Source organism: Dendronephthya gigantea, unplaced genomic scaffold, assembly GCF_004324835.1.
Source record: "Dendronephthya gigantea isolate DGI-Jeju-01 unplaced genomic scaffold, DenGig_1.0 000015F, whole genome shotgun sequence".
Lineage (NCBI taxonomy): Eukaryota > Metazoa > Cnidaria > Anthozoa > Malacalcyonacea > Nephtheidae > Dendronephthya > Dendronephthya gigantea.
Genome location: NW_021163025.1, coordinates 587,307 through 601,195, shown reverse-complemented (window position 1 = coordinate 601,195; position 13,889 = coordinate 587,307). Strand labels below are relative to the sequence as shown.

The 13,889-nt window shown below is 35.7% G+C and overlaps 2 protein-coding genes across 2 annotated transcripts; both read right to left on the bottom strand.

The window, feature by feature from the left end:
* Window positions 1-4,042: 4,042 nt before the first annotated feature.
* Window positions 4,043-11,285, bottom strand: LOC114520170 (uncharacterized skeletal organic matrix protein 5-like). The gene is made up of 5 exons (XM_028540395.1): window positions 11,256-11,285; window positions 6,770-6,827; window positions 5,140-5,197; window positions 4,670-4,805; window positions 4,043-4,585 (listed from the first exon to the last, which is right to left on the bottom strand). The coding sequence occupies exons 1-5, from the start codon at window positions 11,283-11,285 to the stop codon at window positions 4,043-4,045; spliced, it is 825 nt and encodes a 274-aa protein (XP_028396196.1).
* Window positions 11,286-11,849: 564 nt separating this feature from the next.
* On the bottom strand, window positions 11,850-13,842 carry LOC114520169 (uncharacterized skeletal organic matrix protein 5-like). Its single transcript, XM_028540394.1, has 3 exons — window positions 13,738-13,842; window positions 12,488-12,598; window positions 11,850-12,386 (listed from the first exon to the last, which is right to left on the bottom strand). The coding sequence occupies exons 1-3, from the start codon at window positions 13,840-13,842 to the stop codon at window positions 11,850-11,852; spliced, it is 753 nt and encodes a 250-aa protein (XP_028396195.1).
* Window positions 13,843-13,889: the final 47 nt, after the last annotated feature.

Here is a 13,889-nt window from a genome sequence, read left to right as displayed (position 1 = left end):
ACAATATACTAGCTATATAGGCTAGAATTTCATAATAACTTCAAGGGCAGAACTGTTTCATTCGTCCTCGCTCAGCTTTTCATCGTTTCACAGATGAGCAATCTATAAAAGATTCAGTGCATTTCACAAAAGGGTCTTGATTTTACATAAGACAATCGCTGTGGACCACCAGTGGATCAATATAATCTTTCATGGGTACTGCATGATGTAGCGCTTGTCAACAACTTAATTATGATTGAACGAAGCATGCATGCTTGAGAGCACCTGCATAAAGACTGATCTTCGGCCATTTATATCACCTTAAGAATTGGCCAGTTTATAGCTAGATAAATCATTGAAGAGAAAAGAGAATTTCAGGAAACAGACTTGTATAAAAGGTGTTTTCTAGAACGAAAACGAATTTGATTCCTCCGATAAAGCTGATATTGAAGAGTGAGAAGCGTTGCCTCTTTAATATAACTCAATGTCTATATAAACACCTCAATCTAAACACACTTAAGTTTAAAAACAGGTTATAAATTAACCATTGCTATTAACATATTGGATGAATCACCAAAGCAACGCGGATAGCTTGTAATAGATAATTACTTACAGTGTTGGAATATTTTTATTGCACATCTAGACTTCTACGCTTTCTGCAGGTGTTTTAAGCATCGCTTATTTTGAATATATACTTGTCAATCGGTGGCATGAAAACAATCCTAAACCTTTATATTTTGAAGCTATAGGTAGTCATCATTACAATGCATTGCGGGAGTCTAACGTGGAACGTACAACAGTTGTATGTCGATCATTGACTTCATTGTGATTGAAGCAAAACAGCATTTGAAATTAAAAAAAAATACATTGCTTGCCGTCATTTTACACTGCATGTGTTGTGCCTAAAAAGTTGGGCCGTAACAATTCTACAAATATGCGACAGAAATGATCATTCCAATTTTTTGAAGGTTTAATTTTATCGGTTAATTATCGCTCAATTACGTGCATGCAGTCGGTATAAGTCTTTTCGGAAATGCACAAATTGATGCACGGATAGTTTCCTTTCTTGTAAGCAATAAAGTTTAAAAATTAAATTATATAACATTGTCCAGTGATTAAAATTTTATGTGCTTTGCTTAAAAATTTCAGCCGTAACAATTCTACAAATATTCGACCAAAAATATTGCTCTAATTTTCTCAACTTCTGTGGAAACGAACGAATTAAAAATACAAAAAATTCGCTTTCTTGCAAAAAACGAAGTTAATGTAAGTGAAAATATACTAACACACTGAATTGAGCAGTACATAACCTAATGATCAAAATTTTCTTCTTTGGTAAGTTCACTGCAGGTGTTTCTGAAGCCACGTCAGCGAGTAACTCATTATTTTTGTCTTCGCTTACAATTTCAGTGTACTTTGAAGTATAATATAACTCGTAAGAATAATATTCAATATAACCAAGGAGCAGCATGGGAATTAACTGCCTAAAATAGACAAAAATGCTTCTCGACGTTTTAATCTTCGCGAGGAGAGTCACTCGTGCAGTATTCTTGTCTATTTTAGACAGTTGTTATAAAATATAGGTGCTGCAGGTGGATATTAAGTCAGCACAGCATTAAGCTGCGCCATCTCACCGCGTTTTGACCTCGGTCTGACCTCGGTTCAACCGTGATCAGAGCGAGGTTTGACCGGTGAAACGCGGTTTTTGTTAAGTTATTTCTGTACAGTATTGTATATGCATTATCCCGCATTTTAATTATACGCTGAGCCTGAGCTTGCTTAATACAAGTACATGTTCCTGAACAAATGCACTTTAAATTATAAGAAATACGTGTTCTCACTTTATATAAATATAATACGTACTGGAACAATAAGATGAAGATAGTTGAATTCAGGGTTCGCTTTCTCATCAACATCGGATGTTTCTTGAGTTTTCTTGCTGTTGAGCTCGCACAGACCTTTCCCAATTCCAGAAGTTTTATAATTGATTGACGCACATGAACCATGTGCAACGCAGTGCATACCACATTCCAACTCTGAATCTGCTTGCTTTTGTTCGATGACATGATTCGCCAAGTATTTTTGTTCGTATCTACGAAAGACTGCTTGCGTTGAGCATTCGCCACCGGGTTGTGCCATTTGTGAGATGAAAATGAACGCAAAAAGGAATTCTAGTAGGTTGGCCATTATATAGCTACCATTGCACAGGCTACTCGTATGGGTTTTTTCTTAAACCTGCGCTCCGATGTGTTTTTTAGTTCATGTGTTGCGTGATAATATATCTGATGTACAGTCGCGGTCGCGTTAATATAGTACATGGTTGCCATAGCGCTTTTTGTCGCGCAAATAGTAATTAACTTATTCCCAAATATCCATTCATAAACATCCACTCATAAAACAATATGAATTAGCAGTCGTTTCTTGAACTGCTATTTCGGTCTTTAAAATAAGTGAACAAAAATATTCTTCTTAATATTAGGGGACTTCCTGGCGACCTTCACTGTTGAATGCAACACATTGAATACATGGATTGTATTTTAGAAATGACAGATTATTATAGTATTAGGTATAGAGTGTTTCAAGAACTCAGGATTCAAGTATATCATTATACTTACACCTGCCTAGCACAGAAAATGCAGTGTCACTATCTTAAATCAAACACTGAGCTAGTTATTTGTGTTGCATGGCTGTTTGTGTTACATGGCTGTTTGTGTTACATGGCTGTTTGTGTTACATGGCTGTTTGTATGCCTCCATATATATTTCTATACTGCGTGAGTTATATTTTTTATGCATGGTATAAGTGCAGATTGTATACGTTATTTATATTGTAAGGAAATTTGGTCAGTGCAACTTTATGATTATGTTAATTGTACTCGAAATAAAAAATGTATTTCTAGTTTTTGGTGGAATAAATGTAGGTATAGATTGTTGGATATTTTAATAATCGTTGACGGAACAGCATTGGAAGTAAGGTTATATAACATGTGATAATATATATAGGCACTCGATAATTCTAGAGAGCATAAAGGCAGACTATATTATGTGGTACCGTATGAAATGCGACGCGCTGAAAATGTAAGAAAGGCAGTAAGGATTTGCAACTACTGAGAGATCTGCAATCACTTGATATTTCACAAGCTAGAAATAACTACTGGCATAACTTTGGAGGGCGGACGCAGTTATAGTATATAGCGATACTGGAGTCTGCATTTGCATCACGGATGGCGGACATAATTTAAAGCTTGATTTAAGTCGAAGCGTCAATTATTTCGTTCCCAGGCAGTTTTGGCTTTGGTTGGGGCTTGAATGCGAGGTAGCTTTACAAGATTCGCCAAATATCTATGCAATAATATGCGTCCGAAATATAATTTCTATAATGTAATGATAGGAAACCTTGTCATTATTTAAATTGGGCAATTACAGTTTACTTATAGTCTGCTGCATTTGTAGTCATGTTATCTTTTTCGTGCAATGATCATTATAGACATTTACTTTTAAGCGCAAAAACATTGCAGACTTCACGTGTAACTGCATACGCGGACTTTTTTTGTTATTGTCCGTGAGTTCAATTGTTTTATAGGAATGAGATTTTATGTATATAATTGATTATGCTTGAATTTGCAGTGAAACATGGAGGGAAGTATGCTTTGCCAGTGATGCAAAAACGCTTTTGCATGGTAGTGCATGAATTTTTTTTGAACCAGTATGTATCTTTCGACCGGTCAGTTTTTTATATTTGCCTAGAAACTAATTTTAAAGGTACATTATATATGGTGCGTCATATTCTAAAACATATCCTAATCTATTTAAATATTGAAATTTCCATTTAGTACTGTAGCGTATATATTATATATACATGCATAACGAACATTCTTTGCGTGCTCTATTTTAGATCTTTAAATTATATATGTCTATATACCTATAGGTGGTTATACATGTAGGATATCAAAGAACTAGACTAGATATAGAAATACTATCGTAGGTTCATGTTGATGCGTTGATAACATGAAGATTTGGTTCAAGAATTAAGTTAATATGCTTCTCAGAGGCCTCTTGTGAGACTAATTTACAAGTATGAATCCAAATGCGGCTATGTTTATGTTGTTTACCTGACCACAAATGCCCATATTACCGCATGTTGTGCCTCTTATATCATTGTTACATTGAGCTGAAGTACCAAAACCAATACACGAGTCACAACTTTTGCAGTCGTTTTCATTATTTGCCACAATACCAATTCGGACTCGAACATAGGTTGAAAAATGTGATGCTGCATATCTTATATCAATACTAAATCCTTCTTGGTTACAATTAGGCTGCAAAGCTGAACCATTGATAAGAGATCCCCATGCACCCCTCCCTGCGGCTGTGCTAAGCCTTTTAAAACTTCCATATCTGATCACGTTGTATAACGAACTTGCGTCGTAATCCAGCGCTATCCATCTTGTCTCACTGTTGACTTTCATTCCGAGGCAAATCTTGTTGAACGGTGTGTTCCAGTAGGAAGCAAGCTTTGTTTGTTTTTCTGTCAAGCCTTCAAGACCATCTTCCACTTCGTAGGCTGCCTTGTTGATCCAGTATGGAGAGTTATAGTTGAAATCGTTCTGAAAATAAAATAGTTATTTCGTATAATAACGCCGTTTTTTCTGTACACTTGTGATTTTCTGTTTTTTTTTAAAGATCTTCACCTGATTGCCATCAATTTTCATCACTAGGGTCCAGCCTCCTCCTCCACACCCTGATATTGCATCCATGTGACAATAAACGTCGTATTGCTCGAGCGAGAAAATATTTTGCAACTTGTAAACACCATTTGGGAGAGAACTAGATCGTAAATGATCAGATTCTTAGCGACTTTATATATTTATTATGGTTAATTTGTCTTGTGATATCAAAGCCCGTTAACATGTGGTGCCATTATTTGTTAACGATTATCATTTTCATAGAAGCGAAAGCGATAAATCTAGTTTATTAGAGCGACGTTTCGATGTCATTTTTATATCATTTTTAAGTCCAGTTTTGAAAGTTCCTTATCAATTAAGTGTTAGCTATCAAAATGTATTACGAAGGCTTTTTTAATTAAGATTATCATTTTGATATAAAAAATCCCGATGCTGCATTTTCTTTCATTAATTTACATTCTGCGTGAGTACCTTACCTGTTCCTCTCCAGTAGTTCTTTACAAGATGAAGCGAGAACTGGACCAACTGGCACTGCTGAAAAAAAAACATTGCTCTATTACTTCATTAGTTACATAGCATAAGGTAAAGAATTCTAAACGATTTTTGAGGTTTTGCTTTGAATGCATATCATCAGCCCCCTACGTCACCTAAATCCATTTGACAACACCAAAGTTTGTTGATATCGCTCAAGGAGTGTCCAGATCTACTATAGAGTCCGGTGATGTAGTAGCCAGATTTTGAACAGTTCGCTAACTCTTTTTTATTAAACGATTCTCCTACATCTTCTGTATAGCATGATCCATAATTGCTGAGATAATTTGTTGGTTGACAGCAATGGGCATATTTAATCATCAGGTTGTTGCTGGTAGGACTGAATGAAATTCCGTTAAAAAATCCACCACCCACACCACATGATATCCATTGCGTATTGCTATATAGAATTGAAATATATAATGTTAGTAGCTATAAGTAATAAAACTTTACCAGTCTAATATGTATATCGATTTTTTCACCATAGCATAAATTATGCACAAACGCAGTATATATACTAGATAATTACCCCAATTTTTTATTTAAAAAACAACAACAAAAAGCTATAGTCACCGACTAGTGACCATCGCTTCAGAGACAGTGAATCTTGACCAATCAGAATGCAGGAAAATCAATAGTCACCTCGAAATTTATAATCGTAATTGCACTGAGTGGAGTGAAATTTGGTGTGAAATCAAACGCGTGATTACAAAATCGCACGACCGCGAAGCGGGAGAATCACAAGTTTGATTTCACACCAAAATTGCACGACACGAAGTGCAATCTCCACTTTATTATATTCATTTTGAAATGATACAAAAAATTAAACAAATTCAAAACGATTCATTGGCGGAAAAACCGTAATGTGAAAATGTGAGTAATTTTCATCTATTTTTGTCAGGAAATTTTGCGGGGCATTTAAAAATTCAAAATAATAAAATTTTGTGCTATTTTCACCTGCAATTTGATTGCATGGTTTAAAGTGAAATACTAAATCTGACTGGTTATTGTGGTGCACAGCTTCAATCTTGGCTTAAAAATGATGTGATTAATGCTCAAAAATAGTGCGATTTGGGAATAATCACACTATTTTAAACCAATCAGATTGCAAGAAACACCATTGATTTCAAAATGAATAATTGAATAAATACTAAAATGAAATATGTTATATATGCTATTCTTTCTAGCGACATACTTAAGCGAAACATGCCAGTAAGTAAATCGCTTTGACACACAACTTGGGCTACTCAACGCTGGTGTCGGGCTGCAACAGACGGCATTGCTACCAGTATCAGTGGAACTTCGATAAAACCCTGTGATGAAACTGTGACTGCTACACTTTAACCAGTGCGGATTCAAGATTACTGTCAAACATGTTGATGGTATGCCTAAAAAATTGAAAATTAATTTCTGTTTTGCCTTCGATAAAAGAAACAAATTATGGTAGCTGATCCTATTGCTATCAGAACGAAAGAGGTTGTTTAAATTTAATTTTTGTTAATATTTTGGGAAAGTTATATATAGTGTTAGGTTACTAGTATCACACACTAGTTGTTATGACTTCATAACGCTTACCTGCTGATGGTTTTTTTTTTGTCGGAGCGCTTGCAGGTGGGGGAGCGTCTAACGGTTTCTAAAAAAGATATTAGTTTAACTCAGACCATACATATACACCCCAATAATCTCCGTGATTAGACGAAAGTATTACTGTTCATGATAAAATATATTTATAAGTATATTTATTACTCGAGCTACCTGTTTGTGGTAGGCGAGCCTAGGTTTTGCGATTATTATTATTATTATTTTTTTTTGCTGTCGCAGGCTTAGTCTTCCGCGTTTTTATACAGTCGAGTATTTACACTGTATCAAGATTGACAAGAGGAAGTACAAAATGTATACCAGAAAAATTATCCTCGATTAATGTCTGATAAAGAAATGAAGGTGTTGCATTTTGCTAGATAACAACGAAAATAGGCCACAATATACTAGCTATATAGGCTAGAGTTTCATAATAACTTCAAGGGCAGATCGAACTGTTTTTAAAATTCGTCCTTGCTCAGCTTTTCATCGTTTCACAGATGAAAGAGAAAGAGATTTCACAGATGTCACACATTTCACAGATTTCACAAACGGTTCTTGATTTTACATAAGACAATCGCCGTGGACCAGTGGATCAATATAATCTTTCATGCAGGGTACTGCATGATGAAGCGCTTGTCAATAACTTAATTATAATTGAACTATGCATGCATGCATGCTTGAGAGCACTGGCATAAAGATCTTCGGCCATTTGTATATAATATGTAGACACCTTAAGAATTGGCCAGTGTATAGCTGGATAACTCATTAAAGGGAAAAGAGAATTCCAGGAAACAGTCTTGTATAAAACGTGTTTTCTAGAACGAAAACGAATTTGATTCCTCTGATAAAGCTGATATTGAAGAGTGAGAAACAATAAATAACCCCAAAAAGCGTTGCCTTGTTAATATAACTCAACGTATGTATAAACACTTCAATCTAAACACACTTAAGTTTAAAAATAGTGTATAAACTAACCATTAATTATTAACATACTGAGTGAATCACCAAAGCAACGCGAATGGCTCGTAATAATTTATGGATAATTACTGACAGTGTTGAAATATTTTTATTGGACATCTAGACTTTCCGCAGGTATTTTAAGCATCGCTTTTTCGGAATATACGCTTGTGCACTCTGTGGAATGAAAACAATGCTAAACTTTTACATTTTAAAGCAGTTTGCAATGCGGCAATCCGGAGCGTGAAACGTATACAACAGTTGCATGCATGATGATTGTGATAGAAGCAAAACAACAATTGAAATTCGTTGCCGTCATTTTACACTGCATGTGTTGTGCCTAAAAATTTGGGCCTTAACATTTCTAGAAATATTCGACAGAAATTATCATTTCAATTTTTTGAAAGTTTTTATCGGCTGAATTACGTGCATGCAGTCGGTCTTTCTTGTAAGGAATAAGGTTTAAAAGAATATAAGTGAAAAATTAACTATACACTTTGCAATGATATGATATTAGCGAATTTGATGTATACTTACACCGTTACAATCGAGCAGTATATAATGATCAAAATTTTCATCTTTAGCTAAATCCACTGCAGGTGTTTGTGAGGCAACGTCTGCGAGTAATTCACAATTTTCTGTTTCCTCACAACTTCGGACTTTTTTAAAGTTGACAGATCTACATCCACTCTGTCCTGCGCATTTCATAGCGCATTCTGGTCCAGAGTTGGTCGAGATATTTCCAATTAGCTTCCCTTTTAAACGATAGCCTTATAACATTACGAAAAACGTGTAAGAAGACCATAAAAATATTAAACCTTTATGCAGAAAAAACCTTATATAACTATAAGATTTGAAAAGATCTCATTTTACCACAATTATTGTAGTTTGTTAAAAAGTAGGCCTTCATACGTTGTCACGTTAACATTTTTAAATTTAATTTATTTCTAAGTTGAATTTGTTGTTCAGCTTTAAAAATGTCCCAGGTCTTACCTTCTTTCGTTCCATCGAAGCAAAAGTCAATTCCCTCTCCAAAAGTTTGAAGATTAAAAAATATCAACAACAGAAGACAGAATGTGTTGAATGCAGAAGGCAAACGGATGGCTTTTAAAGTCAATAAGAACTCACGAACCTTATCGCGAAATACTCCTGCCTTTGTTTGTTCAGATTTCGGCATTTTTTTTCATAGACCACCGTGTATGTAGTATATTACTCTAGAATTCGAGCGAATGATTTGGTATCCTTCGTAAACTGACAGGCTACAATCGTATACTTGGAAAACGAACACTTGCGTTCGTCAACGATACAGAAGTGCATTATGCATGCATTGTTAATGAAGTATTCTGTAGCATCTGTCCTAAAGTGGAGAACATGTTTTGGCTTTTCCCGCTATGTAAATTTCGAGTTATTATAATTATTCATGTTTTTAGAAATGTATTGTTTTAACAGTCAATGATCACCAAAATATTAGCATAGTGGGACAAATCGACAGGCTGGCTACGCTACTGCACGCATGCCTCCCTTATCGCTTCATTTCATTAGCTTTATATCTGAAAGGTACCTTGTCATGACGAGCTCTGTTTTCTGTGCTTTAGATCTCGTACAATAACCTACATGTAACACGTAACCTTCATGTCCTCAGAATTCCAGGGAAATTACTCATGCGTTCGACTAAAGTCTTGAATCTATACTTTAATTAAGTCTCAAGTGCAGCGAGCAATAAATTATTTATTGGTATGTGAATAATTCCTTTGTGCATCTATAATTCTCTCAGTAAATTATATTTTGAAGAGTAAATTTTATACTCCTTTTCTGTTTTTTTTCCGCTTGGCTTTGAAATGTTCAAACTATAATTGGAATTTTCATTCCAGAATAAAGATATAAAATAAATGGGAATTTTTACCCTGATCTATATGATCGGTAATATCGATTATCTCTACCCGCTTTCACCCAGCTCATCGTTTACCATTTATCCTGAGGAGAGCCTAAAGAATACCTCTATTCAGTGGCGTAGCCAGCCCGACAATTTAGTCATGCTATGCTAATATTTTGTTGTTCATTGACAGTGAAAACAATGAATTTCTAAAGAAATGAATAATGATAATAATATAAAATTTGCATAGCATGACTAAATCGTAAGGCTGGCTACGCCACTGCCTCTATTCTCCATACATATAAGTGTTAACTGGTAACAGAATGACTGTACACTTGAGTTGACTAATTCAAGAGAGATGCAAGCTAGGGTGATATTTAACTTTGACTTATACACTGTTTAAAGTTAAGCGCGCTGCATACAACCAACACAATGCTCCCTCTTGTGTCGTAATTGTCGTGAAAAAAGTCATTTCCATATATGTGAAAGAGTATCTATGTTGGGGGAGCGCATTGGGGAGCGCGAATATTTATAGATTTAAGTTCAAATAAGTTTTCTGGACATTTTAAAATCTTCTAGTTTATCTGAAAGAGGTATCTTCTAGTTTATCTCAAGCATTTGACTACAAGGAAAGTTTTTCGCCCCATGCATTAAAACATGAAAAAGATTTATAAGCGCGTTATCCATCTTGTCTGACCATTGACTTTCATTCCGAGGCAAATCTTGTTGAATGATGTATTCCAATAGGAAGCCAGCTTTGTTTCTTTTTCTGTGAAGCCTTCAAGACCACCTTCGACTTTGTAGGCTGCCTTGTTGGTCCAGAGACCCCTTCCCTTGCAGAAGTGTGCGGTTTCTATCTGTCGACCGCAACCTAACCACAACTTAACCGTGACTGAACCGCAACCAGGCAGTTGAACTGGACAGTACTGTATATATGGATAGTTCATAGACCACCGCCTATTATTCTATTATACGAGCGAGTGTTTTAGTATTCTTCGACGACATGCATACTTAATGAAGTATTTTGTAGCACCTGTCGTAGAGTAAGGGAACACTTTTGGACACGCAAGCCTCCTTTGTGCATCTATAATCGTAATAGGGGAGCGCAAATATTTATCGATTCGTGTTCAAATAAGCGTAATAACAATCGCTGTCGGGCAAAAGACAAATATATTAAGTCTGTCGGACATATATTTACATATATATATATATATATATATATATATATATATATATATATATAATATATATATATATAATATATATATATATATATAATACATATATATATACATATACAGTACTGTGCAAAAGTTTTAGGCCCCCAGTCAAATTATCACTTGTTAGTAAACTAGACTTGTAGTGGTCTTGCACTTGGTACAGCCACCATGAGAGACCATTATTGCAGCACAATGCCCAGTCATTGACCTAACAAGCTTGTTTGTTACATCTGGATCAACAGCCTCACGTGATGCGAAAATGGTCTCTTTGATTCTTCCACATGTCGAGATGGTCTTCTATCTGACCTCTTCCTCACTTATTCCCAAAAATGTTCAATGAGGTTTACGTCAGCAATCTCTTATAACCCTGGGTTGGTCAATATCACTTTCTTTCAGGCTCTTTTCTGTATGACATGGTACCCCATCTTACTGGAAGATATAATCTCCACCACAAAGCCATCTCATCTATTAGGAAAGTTCTAGATACAAGCCAAACATACCATTTTCCGTATCTAGTCGAAAATTTACGATCTTGGGACTTTCTAAAAGGTGGAGAGAGCTTTGCGGTTGAGACTTTATCTTTGAGAAAGATAGGGCACCATGTGACAGAGAAAAAAGCCCCACAGAAAGAAATATCAATCAGTACAGGGCAACAAAACAATACCGACCTAAACCTGTTTGAATATCTCTGGGAATAAGTGAGGAAGAGGTCATATAGAAGACCATCTCGACATCTGGAAGAATCAAAGAGACCATTTTCGCATCACGTGAGGCTTTTGATCCAGATGTAACAAAGAAGCTTGTTGGGTCAATGATTGGGCATTGTGCCCCAATAATGGTCTTTCATGGCTTTCAGTGCAAGACCACTACAAGTCTTTCTACCTAGCATGTCTTGCAATACCATGAATTTTACTAACAAGTGACAATTTGACTGGGGGCCTAAAACTTTTGCACAGTACTGTACATATACTGCTGCCTGTAGTTAGAAGCTCAATTACATATATATACATAGTTTCTTGCGAAGCTAATGTACAAGTATATATCCGAACGCTGGCGTGTTTTTGTTGTTTAGTTTATCACAAACAGCCATATTGCCGCATGTTGTGTTTCTTATATCATCGTTACATCGAGCTGAAGTACCAAAACCAATACACGAGTCGCAGGAACGGCAGTCGTTTTGATTATTTGCCACGATACCAATCCGGACCCGAACATAGGTTGAATAACCTGGTGCTTCATATCTTATATTTATACTAAGTCCTTCTCGGTTACAGTTTTTCTGCAAAGCTGAACCATCGATAAGAGATTTCCATTTTTTCTTCCCCACACTTGTCTTTTTGAAACTTCCATCTCCGATCACGTTGTATAACGAACTTGCGGCGTAGTCCAGTGCTATCCATCTTGTCTGATCATTGACTTTCATTCCGAGGCAAATCTTGTTGAACGGTGTGTTCCAGTAGGAAGCCAGCTTTGTTTGTTTTTCTGTCAAGCCTTCAAGACCATCTTCGACTTCGTAGGCTACCTTGTTGGTCCAGTATGAAGAGCTGTAGTTGAAATCATTCTAAATTTGAAATGGTCAATTATTTCCCTACAATTGTGATTTATTTTCGACAATATCCGAGTTGTTTTTTGGATTGTTCTATAGTTATCACTTATCATCACCTTATTGCCATCAATTTTCATCACTAGGGTCCAGCCTCCTCCTCCACATCCAGATATTGCATCCATATGACAATAAACATCATATTGCTCAAGGGAGACATTATTTTGTGACTTGTAAACACCGTTAGGTAGTGAACTAGATAGAAAAGCAGACAAAATTTGTGGAGTTAGGGAATAAAATATGCAATAAGTCTTTGGGCAATTAGGAAGGTTTGGGCAAATTCTTGACTTTATAGTGCATGGAACCAAAGGGGAAGGGTTTTTATTCACCTTGAGGCAAGTGAATACAATATGAAATAAAGGTTGCCGATGTTTCGAACAGGATTAATGGCCCAAGGTTAATTCTTCCGTCCCTGTGCCGGCGCCTTTTATAAGCAATCCAATTGCTTCGTTTGCTGTCTGATTGAGTTAGTCTACTAATCGAGAGCAGGAATATAACTTGCACAATAAACTTTTAAAACACGCTTGCTTTCGAAAGAAATAAACTCGTTATTCACCAGCTTTGGTCTGTCTTAAGTGATGAGAAAAATTGGTTTTGCTACCAAAGGCAAATCCTTTGTAACGTTTCACATTATTTATTAGTACTGGATTGATTTCACATGCTGTCTCTATTTTACAGTACCTGTTCTGATCGAACAGCTCTTTGCAAGTTGATGTGGGCACTTGGACTGCTGAAAAGGGAAACATCAGCCTATTATTTAGACAATAAATAACTAAGAAAAGTAATTATTTGGAATACAGTCTTCTTTTTAGATGATCATTCTTCAATAAATATTATATTTTTATGAAAACTTTGGTGATAACGAAAAGACTATGATCTATATGTTCTTTATCTAAATCATTTTAGCAACAACGAAATTTTTTGATATCCTTCAGTAAAGAATACATGTAACGCTTGCATGTATAAGCTTATACCTTCTGATTGGTTTTTCTGCGTGGGTGAAGGAGCTTCTATCGGCTTCTAGGTCAGGATAAAAAAATTATTCTCCCAAAAAAGGTGATGATATAAGATTTTTCAAAAAACGTTAATTGTAAATTTGAAGTAGCTACAACAATATGTCACGCCCAAAATAATCTCTTTGATTTTGAAGATTTGAAATATTTTTATAGCATCGATCGTGATGTCGTACCAGCAGCAAAGTGCATTTAGCCCCCTCTTTAATGGCTTATTTTATACTTAAATGATCAACGTGAAAACATGCATTAACTAATCGCGCGGTCATGGATGATATCGAATTTGAAGCACTTACCCCGTTACAATCCAGCATTTTGTAATAATCAAAATCTTCATCTTTGGTTAAATTTACTGCTGGTGTTTCCGTGTCAACGTCGGCGAGTAACTCGCAGTTTTCCATTTCTCCGCAAGTTTTTTTGAAGTTGATGGATCTACATCCTTCCTTTT

Bases quoted from the DNA above. Each gene is read 5' to 3' on its own strand.
- LOC114520170 (XM_028540395.1), bottom strand. From the start codon at position 11,285: ATGGCTTTGTGGTGGAGATTATATCTTCCA. The intron at 6,828-11,255 runs GTAAGATGGGGT...TATCTTTTTTAG, and splicing joins GGTGGAGATTATATCTTCCA to AAACCGTTAGACGCTCCCCC. The intron at 4,586-4,669 runs GTGAAGATCTTT...TTTTATTTTCAG, and splicing joins TGAAAATTGATGGCAATCAG to AACGATTTCAACTATAACTC.
- LOC114520169 (XM_028540394.1), bottom strand. From the start codon at position 13,842: ATGGAAAACTGCGAGTTACTCGCCGACGTTGACACGGAAACACCAGCA. The intron at 12,599-13,737 runs GTAAGTGCTTCA...GGTGTTTACAAG, and splicing joins AAATGCTGGATTGTAACGGG to TCACAAAATAATGTCTCCCT. The intron at 12,387-12,487 runs GTGATGATAAGT...TTTCAAATTTAG, and splicing joins TGAAAATTGATGGCAATAAG to AATGATTTCAACTACAGCTC.